At 36.6% G+C, this 14,262-nt stretch overlaps 1 protein-coding gene and 1 long non-coding RNA gene across 4 annotated transcripts; both read right to left on the bottom strand.

Annotated features, from left to right (window-relative positions):
- Positions 1-94: 94 nt before the first annotated feature.
- On the bottom strand, positions 95-6,949 carry LOC126785305 (squalene synthase 2). 2 transcript variants are annotated; one of them, XM_050510944.1, is made up of 14 exons: positions 6,552-6,949; positions 6,184-6,226; positions 5,398-5,487; positions 4,986-5,061; positions 3,930-3,999; positions 3,054-3,197; positions 2,851-2,955; positions 2,510-2,656; positions 1,666-1,741; positions 1,207-1,295; positions 745-836; positions 614-659; positions 458-524; positions 95-354 (listed from the first exon to the last, which is right to left on the bottom strand). In XM_050510944.1, the coding sequence occupies exons 1-13, from the start codon at positions 6,744-6,746 to the stop codon at positions 459-461; spliced, it is 1,239 nt and encodes a 412-aa protein (XP_050366901.1). In that variant the 5' UTR covers positions 6,747-6,949; the 3' UTR covers positions 95-354; position 458. The 2 variants fall into 2 exon arrangements, with proteins under 2 accessions (XP_050366901.1, XP_050366903.1); XM_050510946.1 differs by having other exon boundaries at positions 95-524.
- A 2,481-nt stretch (positions 6,950-9,430) lies between these two features.
- On the bottom strand, positions 9,431-10,772 carry LOC126783370 (uncharacterized). 2 transcript variants are annotated; one of them, XR_007670869.1, is made up of 4 exons: positions 10,571-10,772; positions 10,352-10,486; positions 9,853-9,966; positions 9,431-9,763 (listed from the first exon to the last, which is right to left on the bottom strand). It is a non-coding gene; the product is annotated as an uncharacterized LOC126783370 (long non-coding RNA). The 2 variants fall into 2 exon arrangements; XR_007670868.1 differs by having other exon boundaries at positions 9,431-9,966.
- Positions 10,773-14,262: the final 3,490 nt, after the last annotated feature.

The raw sequence follows: 14,262 nt of genomic DNA, 5'->3' as shown, positions 1-14,262 counted from the left end.
GAACAAGTATATTATGATTGGGGCGCAAGGGATATTTACACAAGATATGCTGCATATGAACATGGAAGCCAAGTAACTATTTCACTCCGTGACATGGTAATTTTGCACAATCAAATATTATCTCCAAAAAGATACAAAGCAAAGCCTCAATTCTGTTACGATAAATACAAATCAAATATTCACTCCGTGACATGCTAAATGACGCTGCAAGCTACAGTAATAAATTAAGCCACTTTATGATGATATACAACTGCAGCAGCATTGTCATTATTGTGTACAGACATTAGCCGCATGGAGCAAGGCATGTCTTTTTTGTAAAAAACTATTTGTATTGGAAACTCTGGGCAACAAAGGCTGTAGAAGAAAAGCAGATGTAGTGGCGTAAGGGTCATGCAGTAGCAGTTTAGGACCAAAGATTATCAGACCAGCTACTGATTAACCAATTTACGAAACTTACATTAGAATCTTGAGCTGGCAGAGATGTACGCGTAGATGATGGCCAATATGATGAACATCACCATAATCTGCATCCAGAGATGGATTAGTCAATGTGATCTCTGGAATGATATGGATCCCTTTCTAAAACAATAATCTAATTCTATATGTAACTCACCAAAGCTGAATTGTGACTTTGCTCGTTCTTGATTATATATGATTTCCTGCATTGATCCATAGATACTTGTTAGAAATTATCACGGAAGAACATTCAGTATTCAGATAAGAGAGCCGTGCACTATGAAATACCTGTTGGTAAGGGCTCCAGAGTCCCTGCATGTTTTTTGCACCGATTCCAGCCTGCTCAATGTTTTTGTTGCATTGGGATCCTTCTTGTCAACCTGTAACCAAGATCCAAATTAATGTCTGAGAATTACAACAGAACATGGACATAGAAACTTTTGCATCAATATGAAAGCATGGGTAATAGCTGTAGAATTGTCAGCAACACCAGAATGAGCTTTCAGTAAGCATAGAAGCCAAAGTAATTGATTTGTTTATCTACTTTTATAATTACAAAAGACGGTAAGTCATGTACTGTTTAGTTTTCTCCGTTTGTTTTCTTTGAAAATAATGACACAGTAATCAATCCCAGTCCAAGCAGACCGTTAGAGTTTGTCAGGTATGCCTAAGGCTGGTCCCAAGGGTTTATTGTCAGTCAAGGAAATAATTTAACAAGCTAGTACATCCTTGTTTACAGAAGCATCTTACCTTGGACTTTAGAATTGATGAAAAATCATAGAAAGCAGCATACACATCAGCCATTGTTCGTGTTTTGTCAATCACTTTTGCTGTAAGACCTATTAGACACGACAATAAATAGAAGATTGTCACTCGCTTAGGACGAAACATCACAAGTATGACAAATTTCAAAGCAGTATCACAATTCTACTTATTCTATCCATATATAGAATACTCAGATGGGTGCATTAGTATGGATATGCATATCAAAAGACAATCCGTGGCAGTAGATTGTGGAGATATCTATATACTACGAAAAGAATGCTGCTAGGGATCAATTGAAGTTGACACTAAATCATATGGCCTATGCCTACCATTCTCTTTTACAAATCATTTCCTGATAAATAATATATTCAGTTGTTTTGAACAAATTGGAAAGTATCAGTTTCAACTGAAAACAAATACGATCTGGACAGGTTGATATCTTACCACGCCTCATTTTCACTACACCTCTGAAGACCTCAATGTTGTTGTAGCATAGTGCAAGTGTGCCAATTGCCATGATCTAGTACAACCAACGTAAAGAAAATGAGATTCAAACTTCATTTAGAGATCTGTCAGTTACAAGAGAATAATTATTGAAAAAACTAATTGTATGTATGAAATTATAGAACAGTATATTGACTTTTGTAACTCGTTGGTAAGCTTTGGCAATTACAAATACAGCAGTGTTGACAAAGACTCAATCAGAAACAGTATATTGAAGCCATCAGATACTTCAAGAATCGAAATTCAAAAGCTCTCTAGGGAGTTACTATTTAGTAAAAAAAGGTGAGATATCTCAGAAGCAACACCACTATATACTCTGCCCAACCAGCAATTTAATACAATTATTAGTATACAAATAATAGTAGGTCTCATCATTCACTAACTTTATTGGTACCTAACCTAAATTCTTAGATCAATAGCATTTTCATCACTATTGAAGCCACAATTCACTTGTACAAAGGCCATCTTAGAATCACTGATCACATTCCTAATGGAAGAATCCTCAACCTTCTCTTATCACTAAGACTAAATAAATTCCCCCTACCCAACATGGCAAAGTCCGGAAACCCTTATTTCTTGTCAATTTATCTATGAAGCAAACTCTTACTGTGGTTTCTATGGATAAACATGATAAATTTATGAGGATAGTGGCTGTCACAACAGTTTCCACACAATATCTGATCAACATGTTTTCTTTTCCAATACATAGACAAGGTAAATGTGTCAAACTATGACACGTAAGACAGACCTACAGTAACAATTTTTTGTCAAGAAAATCTTATACCTGAGGAATAGCGCAAAACTTAAATATAGCGGGATCTCTCAAATTAGACATGTACTTCAAGCAGTCTTCCATGTGTATCAAAGCATTAGTCACCATATCATTCAAGCACTGCACTGCCTTTTCTGAGTTTTCTTCATATTTCAAGTCCTGCAACCATTAAAAATAAATCACTTCAGTAAAGAATTTCTACTGTGTAGTGGTTAAATTACTTAAAAATCTAAATACTTGGGGTCATCCAACAGTCATAAGTTTTCATGATGAGTAGTAATATAATGGGAAAAGGTTATTAGACAAGCAAATACATAGCCTCAGTTAATATAATAAAATCTGAGATTATATACCTCGAGTTTGTTAACATATTTACTCCAGATCTGGCGGGGCCAAAACATGCGAGACTTGGGTATTTCATTAATATCCTCCAGATAGTCTCGAATGATGTTTGTTTTCTGCAAGTAGCAAATCCATACATTGTTTATTTAGAATCAAACTTTCAAATCAAACTTGATATCAAAAGCAGTTCTTGCTTCATATGACATTTATTTACCTGAAGAAATAAACCCATTGAATTTGACATTTCATCTGTAGCCAAATCTTCCAATTCAGCAGCATGGAAAAGCTTGGACAAACCTAAACCAACAAGTCCAGCCACATAGTGGCAGTACTCATCATAGTCATCAACTGTTTCTACCTGCAAGATGAGGGGAAACGTAAGTGGTGGTGCACTTTTTACACATTGTGCCTAATTTAAACTCCCAGTGCAGTGAGTCATATATGGACAATACTAAGCAGTAAGCACTTCATTGCAGAATCTGATTTCCAAAGACACAAGCTTTATATGTCATGCATGCCTGCAGTATGATCCATAGGTTAAATAACTTTAATATGCTTATAAACTGTGGACATAAAATACAGCAAAAGCCTCCACAATGTGGTTGACCACAGAATATGAACTTCTATTCAATGTACAGTTGCAAGTTTTAACTGATAATACTGAAGCTACTTTATACAATCTTAGTTTTAAAATCTTAGTTGGAAGTTAAATCATTTCTAAGGTTGATCTAAATACGGGCTCTTTTAGAAAGACCATTGTAAGATAGCACTCAGAAAAAAACAACATCCCATGCTTATGAATATATGTGTGTGCTTCATTAGTCAGTATATACTGTACAATTTCATCCACAAGTCTAGTACTCCAGTAGCATAGAAAAACCAATGCAATCGGTTGAAAGGCAAAAAGGTCTCTATAAGGTATTGGTAGAAATGATAGGTTGCCGAAAAAATTGTTTATGAACCCGTACACAACTCTAGGACCTTATCATCAGCCTGTGTGCAATATGTTGTGACATGAACTGAATACATGAGACTCATGACAGAAATTATATAACATCCTCCAACTTTTGTACGTAAATGCACTACAAACCTCCTTGCAGATAAACTTTGCCATCCCTGCCCCCATTCTTTTGGTAATATCTTCAATAGCCTCCTGATAACTGCAATATTGCATATGGATTACTAATTACAACTAAAATGATAAAGAAATAACTATCGATGGAAACGTAGATGCAGAGAGTCATTACAAGATGAATTAAAAGCCTCACTTAAGGATCACAATTCAACCTTCCAATACAAGTAATTCTATCGAATCATTACCAAACTCATGTCAAGGGACATGTATCATAGTCTGTAAAGTATTTATCTTATTAGTCTTAAAGGACCACTATGACTGGAGCACTTGTTGATAATATATGCAGGATTCAAGCAAAGTAGGCACCAATTGAGATATGTTTACACAGGAAATTCTTAGAGGCAGGGCAAATCAGAAACAGTTGGCCACTATATGCAAGAGATTTCAGTAAATAACCTCACAAAATCAATACGAGGAGCTTCAACACAAGGTAGATTCCTAAGTCAAGTGTGTACACTGGTGTGGAAGTCTTAACACTTATTGAATTGAGGGTTGACCAACAAGATTGCAATGCTGTATTTGTCTTTTATAAGATTAAATGTCTTATATTTAAAGTTGTAGTAATAATAACAGTCACAACTTTCTCCCTACTCAATGATCCCGATAGATTTGTGAGATGATATGGCGATACTTTATAATAAATGCTTCACACTCCGCCCTGTAGCAAACAAATGAAATTTGCACAACATTTTAAATATGCACCACTTTATTTAGCAGATCTAGGCTAAAAAAAGATCCAAGCATTCATGCACCAGCTAGATTCAATTCGCAACCTTTATTTGTGCATGAATTTGCTGTAACTGAAAGTGGACCAGTCTAATCACCTACGACTTGTATGTAATCTAAAAAGCTAAATGAAGTATTTTAGGAGCCTTCACAACAGTAACAAGATAAAAAAAAACAAAAACAAAATAAATCAAGGTTAAAAACTTAAGAATAGATTATGGGAAATCCGCCAGAAACAAAAAAAAAACAATTTATATGGATAAAGCTACAAGTTTAAAAACTTACCCCTTCCCAAGTTCCAGAAAAGCAGTTGCAACATGATGAAACTCGTCCATGAGAACTTTGTACTCCTTTGTACCACCTAAGACAAAGAAGCAATTATTAGAGCAAGCAGACTACGTTTCCCATTAACATGCAAGTAACTTTACACAGACCTACAGGCTAAAACAAAGGTGCCTCAGCATTATATTTAAATGTAAATCCAGGAGCTTTTGCATGCACTTGAAGTTAATGTGTGCGAGTGTGTGTGTGTGTGTGTGAGTGAAAAGAAAAATAAAATTAACCAATGTCAAGCATCATTATAAAAAAATAAAATAAAAACTATTGCATCAGTAAAGTACACTGATGCATAATAAGTTCTTCATTGTTTTGCTACAGAGAAATGAAGGATGGAGTAGTCAAATCTGAAATCACTCACATGCAAAATGCCACTTGGGATCGTATATGTGACGATGGAAAGCTATCAGGATAGGAAGTTTGACATCTGTCTCTACTGCTGTATCATCCTCTGTAAAAAATTCCACCGAAATAAGATTAGTGAGGATAGAGATTATACATAAGCTCCAAAACAAACTACACTACTAACAGGACACATGAAATAGGAGCAGATTCTATATCAATGAAATACAGTTTCCTGGCCCAAGTAGTAGAAGATGATGCTAATAAAATATTGAAGGGTATAACTTTGAATCAGCAAGATCTGGCCTTTTTTAGTTTTAGTGAAGCAATGTTATGCAGTCTTTAATTCATTAACCATGAACTAGATAAGCATGCATTGAGAACTACTGTTCCTAGTTCCATTTTTTACTCAATGATTGAACAATACCCCAAAAATTATCAATTGCTATCAAAGAAAAGAGTATGATGTCGGAAAAAAATTCCTCCCAGAAAAAGAATTTATCATCAAGATATAGAATGGGGATTGTCACACAAGGTTAAATAATTATGAGCTGACCAAATAATGTTTATAAGGCTAAAGGTGAATTAAAAAATGGTTACTGTCTAGTCAAGTCAAATTTGAAAATTCGGTAAACGTTCTGTTGACAATTTTCCCAACAAACAACAGCAAATGTACGAGGCCAATGAGGGCTTTACAGACTTAAGCTGAAACTAGCCAAACCAATCTTTCAGACACAATGAAGAACTTAGAAAAGACAAACCAGAATACAAGCATTAGAAAAGACTAAAGATTACAGAAACCTACCAACAGTGTCTAGAGCTCGAAGAACCAGATAAAAAATACAAACCTGCAATAACAAAACGAAACGATCAAAGTCAAAATAAGGTGAACGAAACGAAATGCATTGGTCCATGGGTACTCTATAAGCAACAACTAATAACAGAAGTGAACAATAATGTGAAGTCATTTGCTAGAACTACAAATAAGGACACCAAAGCCACAAACTTTGAATTAAAATTCCAATCTTTCACATAAATTCGCAATAAAAATCCAATCTTTCTTCATTGTACAATACACAACATGATCAGAATCCGAACATCATAAAACGACAATAAAAGAAACGTAAAATGATGAAATCACAGCAAACAACAAGCACCAAAGAGAGGACTCACAGCATTACGGAGCTCAGGACCGAGCTGTTGAATAACGAGAGCGAAGCTGCGAGAGACCTTGTGAAGCATAGTATAGCAGAAAGCCCAATGAGGCTGCTGTGGGATCTGCTTCTCCAGGTTCCTCGCAGCCATTTTGAGCTTCAAAAGAGGGTATATGTCATCTGGGTGTTTCAGCATCGCCCCCAAACTACCCATTTTGCGATCTCACTCCAATCAGAGAACCCAAATCCCACAATCTCAAACAGAGCACGAGAGGAAGAGGAAGAGCTTGAACAAGTGAGAGACGAAGTGGGGAATATTTGGAGATACAAATAGAGAGGAGGTGGGCTGGTCCAAGGTGGCGTCCTCGACCTTGGAAAATAATGGGAATTAAAAATAGGAGTCGGAGAAAGTCGTTGATGATGAGCTCTCTCTCTCTCTCAATCTCTGCTCACACTGTGATTCTCGTTTTTGTTTTTGTGGGTGTTTTTTAATATATTAGAGGCATGTAAAAATCCAATGTTCTAAAACGAGGGCTCCTAGACCGTATAAGGAGCGCGTAAGCGTTTGGAGGTGGGTTACCACCACGTTTTTTATTTATTCGGTCGTTTATGGCATGGCGGCCGTCTAGGCAGTACATCTTGTTTTTCAGCGGTCGTACCGGTCAAAATCTGTAGACTTTTAGAAAAAAAAATATTAAAAGGTAGTAGAAATAAAAGAATTTCATAAATATTTTATTTTTGATGATCACACGGAAGAAGAAGAAGGAGAAATTAATATTGAGTTTGAGTCTGAAACTGAATAAGTTAGTGAAACATTTGGAGAAAAAGAACTTGAGATTTAGTCTTGCATTTGTTTTACAATTTACTTTTTGTTTTAATATTTTTGTACGGATTTTGAATTTAAATAATTTTGAGTTTAGACTATTTAATCGTCTAGGAGGTAGTTGTCCACCTACATACTATTGGAGATGAAAGATCACACACCTAAAAAGTGACAAATAAAATATAGATTATAAGTTGGTGGATAATACCCAATTATACCAAGGCCTTTTGTGATTAAAACCCAACACATGTGAAGTGGCTACGATGGGACAGTATCGGTACAGTTGGTCCACAGGCCACGCTTGTCGCTGTTTAACGTGGTATCAGAGCAGACCTCTCTCCAGTCGCGCCTCCAATATGTCGTAAGCCCGAATTGGGTGTCACTTTGTCATGAGCCCAAGATGGGTGTCATTATCATGCTATCAGAGGGTTTCCGATTAGATGGTCAATAAGTGTCGTTGGTTACTGGACCTTGGTTTATTTCGTCTAAGTATGTGGGATGTTAATTTGTCACGTACATACCTAAAAATTAGGTTACACGTGAGGGGGCGTGTTGGAGAGGAAATATCACACATCTAAGAAGTGACAAATAAAATAGAGATTATAAGTGAGTGGATAATACCCAATTGTACCGATGCTTTTTGTGATTAAAACTCAATACATGTGATGTGGCTAAGTTATGACAATATCGGTACAGTTGGTCAACATGTTACGTTTGTCGCTGTTTAACACATTCCGCTTAGCACTTTTTCGAATCTTGTGAAAATCAAATCTTTCTCTAAAATAAAAATGGCTGGTAGAGGATGGTGATGTGTTGAAAGAGACGTGAACTTTGTGTTTTGTAGTTGAAAAGAGAGAGAGAGAGAGAGAGAGAGAGAGAGAGAGAGAGAGAGAGGCAAGGGCATGATTTGTTTGACGAGGAACAGCGGGCAAGCCTCTACCTAACCTGCTGCAACAGTATGACTTTAAAAGAGTTTGGGTTGTATTAATAGAGACGTATATATTAGGGGTGGCATTCGGTTTAAACGGTTCAGTTTTGGGTTCAAACTGAAAACTAAACTGAAATTAAATTTCGGTTCGATTCGGTTCGGTTCACTGTTCTCGAATATGACAAACTGAAAACCGAACCGAACTGTTTGGTTCGGTTCGTCTCTTTTCGGTTTTTTTTTATTTGAAATTTTATAAATTTGAAAAAAAAACTGAATTACTGAATGATGTATAGTTCCATTTGACTATTTGAGGATCTAAACTTTTTTCTTACCCTAAAACAATCATTTCTAATAATCAAAACATTATGATTTTACACAATTTATAGTTTCATACACCATAAAAACACAAATTTAAAGTCCAAACTTCAAAGTAAATTGAGTTCACCAAAGTCCAAATAAACATGAAATTTTAAAGTCCAAACTTCAAAATAAATTGAGTTCACCAAATTCCAAATAAACATGAAATTTTTCATAACAAATGAGTCTCTTTGTGAGTGCCATAATCCCTCATTCATCAATTCTCAAGACCATGAAGTGGTGTTTGGTGTCAACACATCATTCCAAACATTTCCCACCACCACATTTGAACATGACTCCTTTCGTAATTCTACATCCAATATTAATAAGAGAAACATCACATATTAGAAAATACAAAAGTATGATATATATAAACTTTAAAACATCGAAATTAGAAACATCAAATGTTATCTTCAACAACTTCATGACATATTTCAACCTCTTCCGTACTGAGCTCATGACTTATGACAACATTATCATTCGTAATCCAATTTTGAACACATTATCAACGCCTCCACCATTTTAGGACTTAATGAAGCACGATATGGATCAATCACCCTCCCACTAGTGCTAAAACAAGACTCCGAAGCTATAGTGGAAACGGGAATAGCTAATACAAAGCAGTCAAACATCCTAGAATAAGAATCAATAAAACAATGGGGCAAGTTCAACCATGCACGGATCAAAAAATTACCTGCAATAACTTTCCACCAGCAGCAGAAGATCGTAATCCATTATTAATCATGAAACTGGTTCCAATTAAAAGAGTGGTGGAGATAGGGTCTGCACATGTAACCAACTTCATTATTAATCATGAAACTGGTTCCAATTAAAGGTTTGCTTATTGGAACAAGATGGCACTAATGAAAAAAACCTGTGAACATAGCAATTACAAACAAGAATTATAAGGTTGTAACTTATATTAATCCAACAAGATTAAACAGAAACGGAATGGGATTATCAACTTGCATTTGCACTCCATAATTGAACTTTTGTTCTTCTGGGAATTCATCTTGGCTACCATATTGATTTATCAAATTTTCAAATTAATTAAGCATATGATAATATCTATACCCAAATACAAACCACGCCAAACTTCAACCTTTGTCTTCCATTTCTTCAACTACAGCTCTTCACCAACAACCCACCAAAATTAACACCAGGATTTTACTCTCAAACAACTGAAGTTAATTAATAATGACCTCAACTCACCCTCTAATTAAATCCAATTGAGGCAAAGGCATGAATCACAAGTCTGCATCCAAAGAGAACTACTCCAAACTGAAACCTTTCTCTCCCGCTCCTCTGCTCTTCAAGGCCTAGATTCTGAAATTATAAAGACTCTTTAATTCCCTATCAAATAAGTTAACCCAAAATAGAAGCTTGGATCAAGAATTCAAAACCACCACCACATATGGTGGTGACGGTGGTGATATTGGAATCTTACAATAATGTAGAAATTTCATGCATTTCTCATTCACAGAGTTCAGATTTATACAATAGTGCAAGCAATTACAATATGTCTCATAAAGAGGTTCTGTAACAATTTGAATCCGAGAGATATGATAATGCTTGAGATTAAGCTATGTCTAATTGCAGATACAGAATATAATAACATATTCAATACAGTAGAGGAATTACAGGGATTCACATTTTGCTTATCAAGAAAAATACAAAATCTCCAAACTGAATTACGAAGAAAACTACTTACCCATACCAATAGAGGAGGAAGAGTGGATCTTCTACAGAGTAGTGAGTAGCCCAGGTGAAGCCATGGACTCGGCTAATGCCAGAGAACTCGACAGATCAGAGAAACCCAGGACATAGAAATTGAATTAAAATGGGACTGAAATCAAGAAATTGAGAGCTATTAGTTTAAAAGGAAAGAATTTGAGAATATTTAGAGATTAATATCGGAGAAGCAAATCACCTTAGGAGTTAGGATGGTAGAGAAGTGGTGTCGGCCGTGGTGCGGTGGACTGGTGAACCGTGGTTGATGGCTGCGAGCCAAGCGACTCAGAGAGGCGTGAGTCTTGAGATGAGAGAGCAGCTGAGCAGAGATCAAGTGAGGCTGAGCGAATCCTTTCGCTTTAGGTTTGAGGCGGAGTGAGACTGACTCAAGTGAGGCGAGGGTTTTTTCCAGTTTGATATATACATATGTAACACGACGTCGTTTTACGAGTTCAGTATTAGGTTCGGTTCGGTTCAGTTAATTCGGTTCGGTTAGACCACTGAACTGAATTTTTTCCGATTTTTTCGGTTTTTTTTTTCAGTTCGGTTTTTTTTGTCAGTTCAGTTTTTTTCGGGTTCGGTTCGGTTTTTTCGGTTCGGTTCTCAGTTTTTCGGTCGAAAGTGCCACCCCTAGTACATATAGTTCAAGTAGGAGAGTTAGTCTTTCTCACTTGGCCTTCTAAGAGAAACTGAAATTTTAGGGGTAGGTCGATATGCTTTTGAATACATGGCGGCATGCCAGATGTCACAATTTCATAGAGGTACAAAGAAGAGAATAGAGAAATGGGGATAGAGGATCAGCTGCGAAGGATTAGCTACCAACTTATCCTTATTGAGATTTCTGTCAATAATGTATGAATTTATTATGGTTTTGCTTGCAAATACATGAGAGTCGATTGTTATATTTTGGCAAAAATGTTGTTGTTGGTTGACTTGGTTCTGGAGGGTTAAGCTGATGCGGCGAACACATCACTCACACTTTCTTACTGAGGATTTTAATCAAAATAAGTGAATGCAAAAGTTCTGATAAAAGTAGTGTTTTTCCTCTAGGTTTTATTAGGATGACTTTCGCAAATAGGCGCGACGACCTTTATTATGGAACAATTGAATGTGATTCTAGAATATCGTTGGTTTAAGTTTGTGTAATGGGTGGGTCAACACATCCGCCTAAGTTTTTCCTTCATCTATTAATTAAAATAAGCAAGTATTGATGTAGGATGAAATAATTATGTATTATTGAATGATATGGGGGCATATATATAGGCATTTACAAAACCACAATCCCGTAGGATTCGGAGTTCTAATCTATTACGGAGATGCTAATCTATCTCCTAACAGGAAACCTATTAGGCTAAGACAGACACAAGGGTAGAATAGTAATTCTCCCGGAACACTCCCCCTTGTGTCGCATGCCTAGGTTGCATGGCGCACAACGTTGCCTCGGTAAAAACCTTGTCAAGCAAAACAAAAACTTATTGGGTAAAACAAAAGCTTGATCGAAGGAAAAAAGAGCACAACGCACCAACTACTTAAAGATCTTAACATGTGATGTAGACTCCCCCTGAAGTCTACCAAATTTTAGAGTTCCGATAAACAACGCATGCCAATGCTCTTCACATGTTTCACAAAAGTAGATTTAGGCAAAGACTTGGTGAACAAATCCGCAACATTGGATTCTGAACTCACTTGATTGATCTGAACATTCAAGAACTTCTGTTGTTGAACATTGTAGAAGAACTTGGGCGAAATATGCTTGGTGTTGTCTCCCTTGATAAAACCTAACTTTGTCTGCTCTATGCAAGCAGCATTATCTTCATAAATGCACGTAGGTTGATCAATTGTAGAGACTAATCCACAAGAATCACGGATATGGCGAAGAGTGATCGTAGCCAAACACATTCTTTAACTGCTTCATGGAGAGCGATGATCTCCGCGTGATTCGAAGAAGTAGCAACAAGAGTTTGCTTCGTGGATTTCCAAGATATCGATGTATTCCCAATGGTAAACATATAACCTGTTTGAGAACGAGCCTTGTGCGGGTCAGAGAGGTACCATGCGTCGGCATAACCAACTAACAAGTTGTTTGGAGTCTTTGCATCGGTGGAAGGAGCTGCACGGGACCGGTTGCTGCGCTCGGCACCGTGCACGGTCTCCACGCCATGGCGGCCGGAGGCATTGCTGCGGCGTACGGCGGCAAGGCCGGGGTCGGCGACGGCGGTGGTGTGGGGAGATACCGTGGCGGTGTTCTCTCTGCAATAGGGGTAGAACAATCCCATGTCAAGGGAACCTTTCAAGTACCGAAACAAATGCTTGATTCCTTTCCAATGATGTAGCGTAGGCGCGGAGCTAAATCTAACTATAAGTTCACTGCGAAAGATATGTCCGGTCTAGAGCATTGAGCAAGATACAATAGTGCCCCAATCGCACTAAGGTATGGAACTTCAGACCAAGAACTTCTTCATCATCGTCTTTAGGACGGAATTGATCCTTCTTGATATCTAGACTTCGGACGACCATGGGAGTAGACAATAGACTGCATAGATCCATATTGAAACGTCGAAGCATCTTCTGCGTGTAATTTGACTGATGCACTAAGATGTCGTCGGCCCTATGCAGAAGCTCAAGGCCGAGACAGAATTTCGTCCTCTCTAGGTCTTTCATCTCAAATTCCGACTTCAAATAAGACACGTCTCTTCAAATAATATCTTACATCGGCCAACGGAGAGGGGGTGATGCACTTTATATGTACATGCACACCTCCATCTAACATGAGACTTTTTTGGGGGCTTAATGGCTTTGGAGGAGATTAGAACTCCGAAATTTAAGCTTGCTCGAGCTCCCAGGATGGGTGACCTACTGGGAAGTTGCTCGTGAGCTCCTAGAAACAAAACCGTGAGGGCTATGCCCAAAGCGGACAATATCGTGTTATGGCGGAGCCGGTCCTGGGATGTGACACAATAGAACCACGTTAAACTAATACCAAATTAATTAATAACCTCGCTAAAATAATACTTTTTCCGGTCCTGATTCGGAGCTAACGTGCTAAATTAATATTTCGCTAAATTTATAAAATAATAGAAATTTGATAATTCATATAGACCCTATTAAATATATAAATTAATAATGAAATAATTTATATAATAAATTTTACATTTATGAGGATTTCTTTAAACATTTGTTGATTTAATTATTATCAAATAAAATAATACAAGACATCGGACAACATAATATTTTGAACAATGGTATCTGTGATAAATCCAAGAATGTGGTGCATGAACAAAAATTAAAACTTTTTTCTTTGAAAAATTGATAGAAAAAATTTATTATACCTTGATAAATTAATAAGTTATTAATTAATTGATAAATTAATATATTATTCATTTATCGATATGATAATATCTTGCTAAAATAATAAATTTCTTCAGTCCCGAACATATTAATTTATAGAGATTTTACTGTATATAGCATATTGGAGATATGAATAAGTTTGCATAAGGACTCGGGCAAAACCCATAAAACCTATGAATAAGTTTGATTGTAAACACCAACTTTGCAAAATTCAAATGACACCATGATAAACCTTAGAGCCTCCAAACCAGTGGCGGCCCATGGGCTGTGCAATAGCACAGGGCCTCAAATTTGTGAGAGCCTCAAAAAAATTTTAATCTTACTTATAGTTAGAAAAGAGTCACTAGTTACAAAGTTACTCAATAGTTCAATTGACCAATGCTTTCGTCTTCTAAATGTGGCGAGCTGGGTTCGAATCACCTTACTAATATTTTTTCACTCAAATTTTTTTTAATCTTTTTTTTCACATGATCTCAACCCATAAAACACTCAAAAAGATATTTTCTACTGAAAAAAACCTCTTATGCTATTCCCCTATTATGT

Source organism: Argentina anserina, chromosome 2, assembly GCF_933775445.1.
Source record: "Argentina anserina chromosome 2, drPotAnse1.1, whole genome shotgun sequence".
Taxonomy (NCBI): Eukaryota; Viridiplantae; Streptophyta; class Magnoliopsida; order Rosales; family Rosaceae; genus Argentina; species Argentina anserina.
The sequence above is the reverse complement of the archived record's forward strand: the minus strand, read 5'-3'. Positions and strand labels throughout refer to the sequence as shown.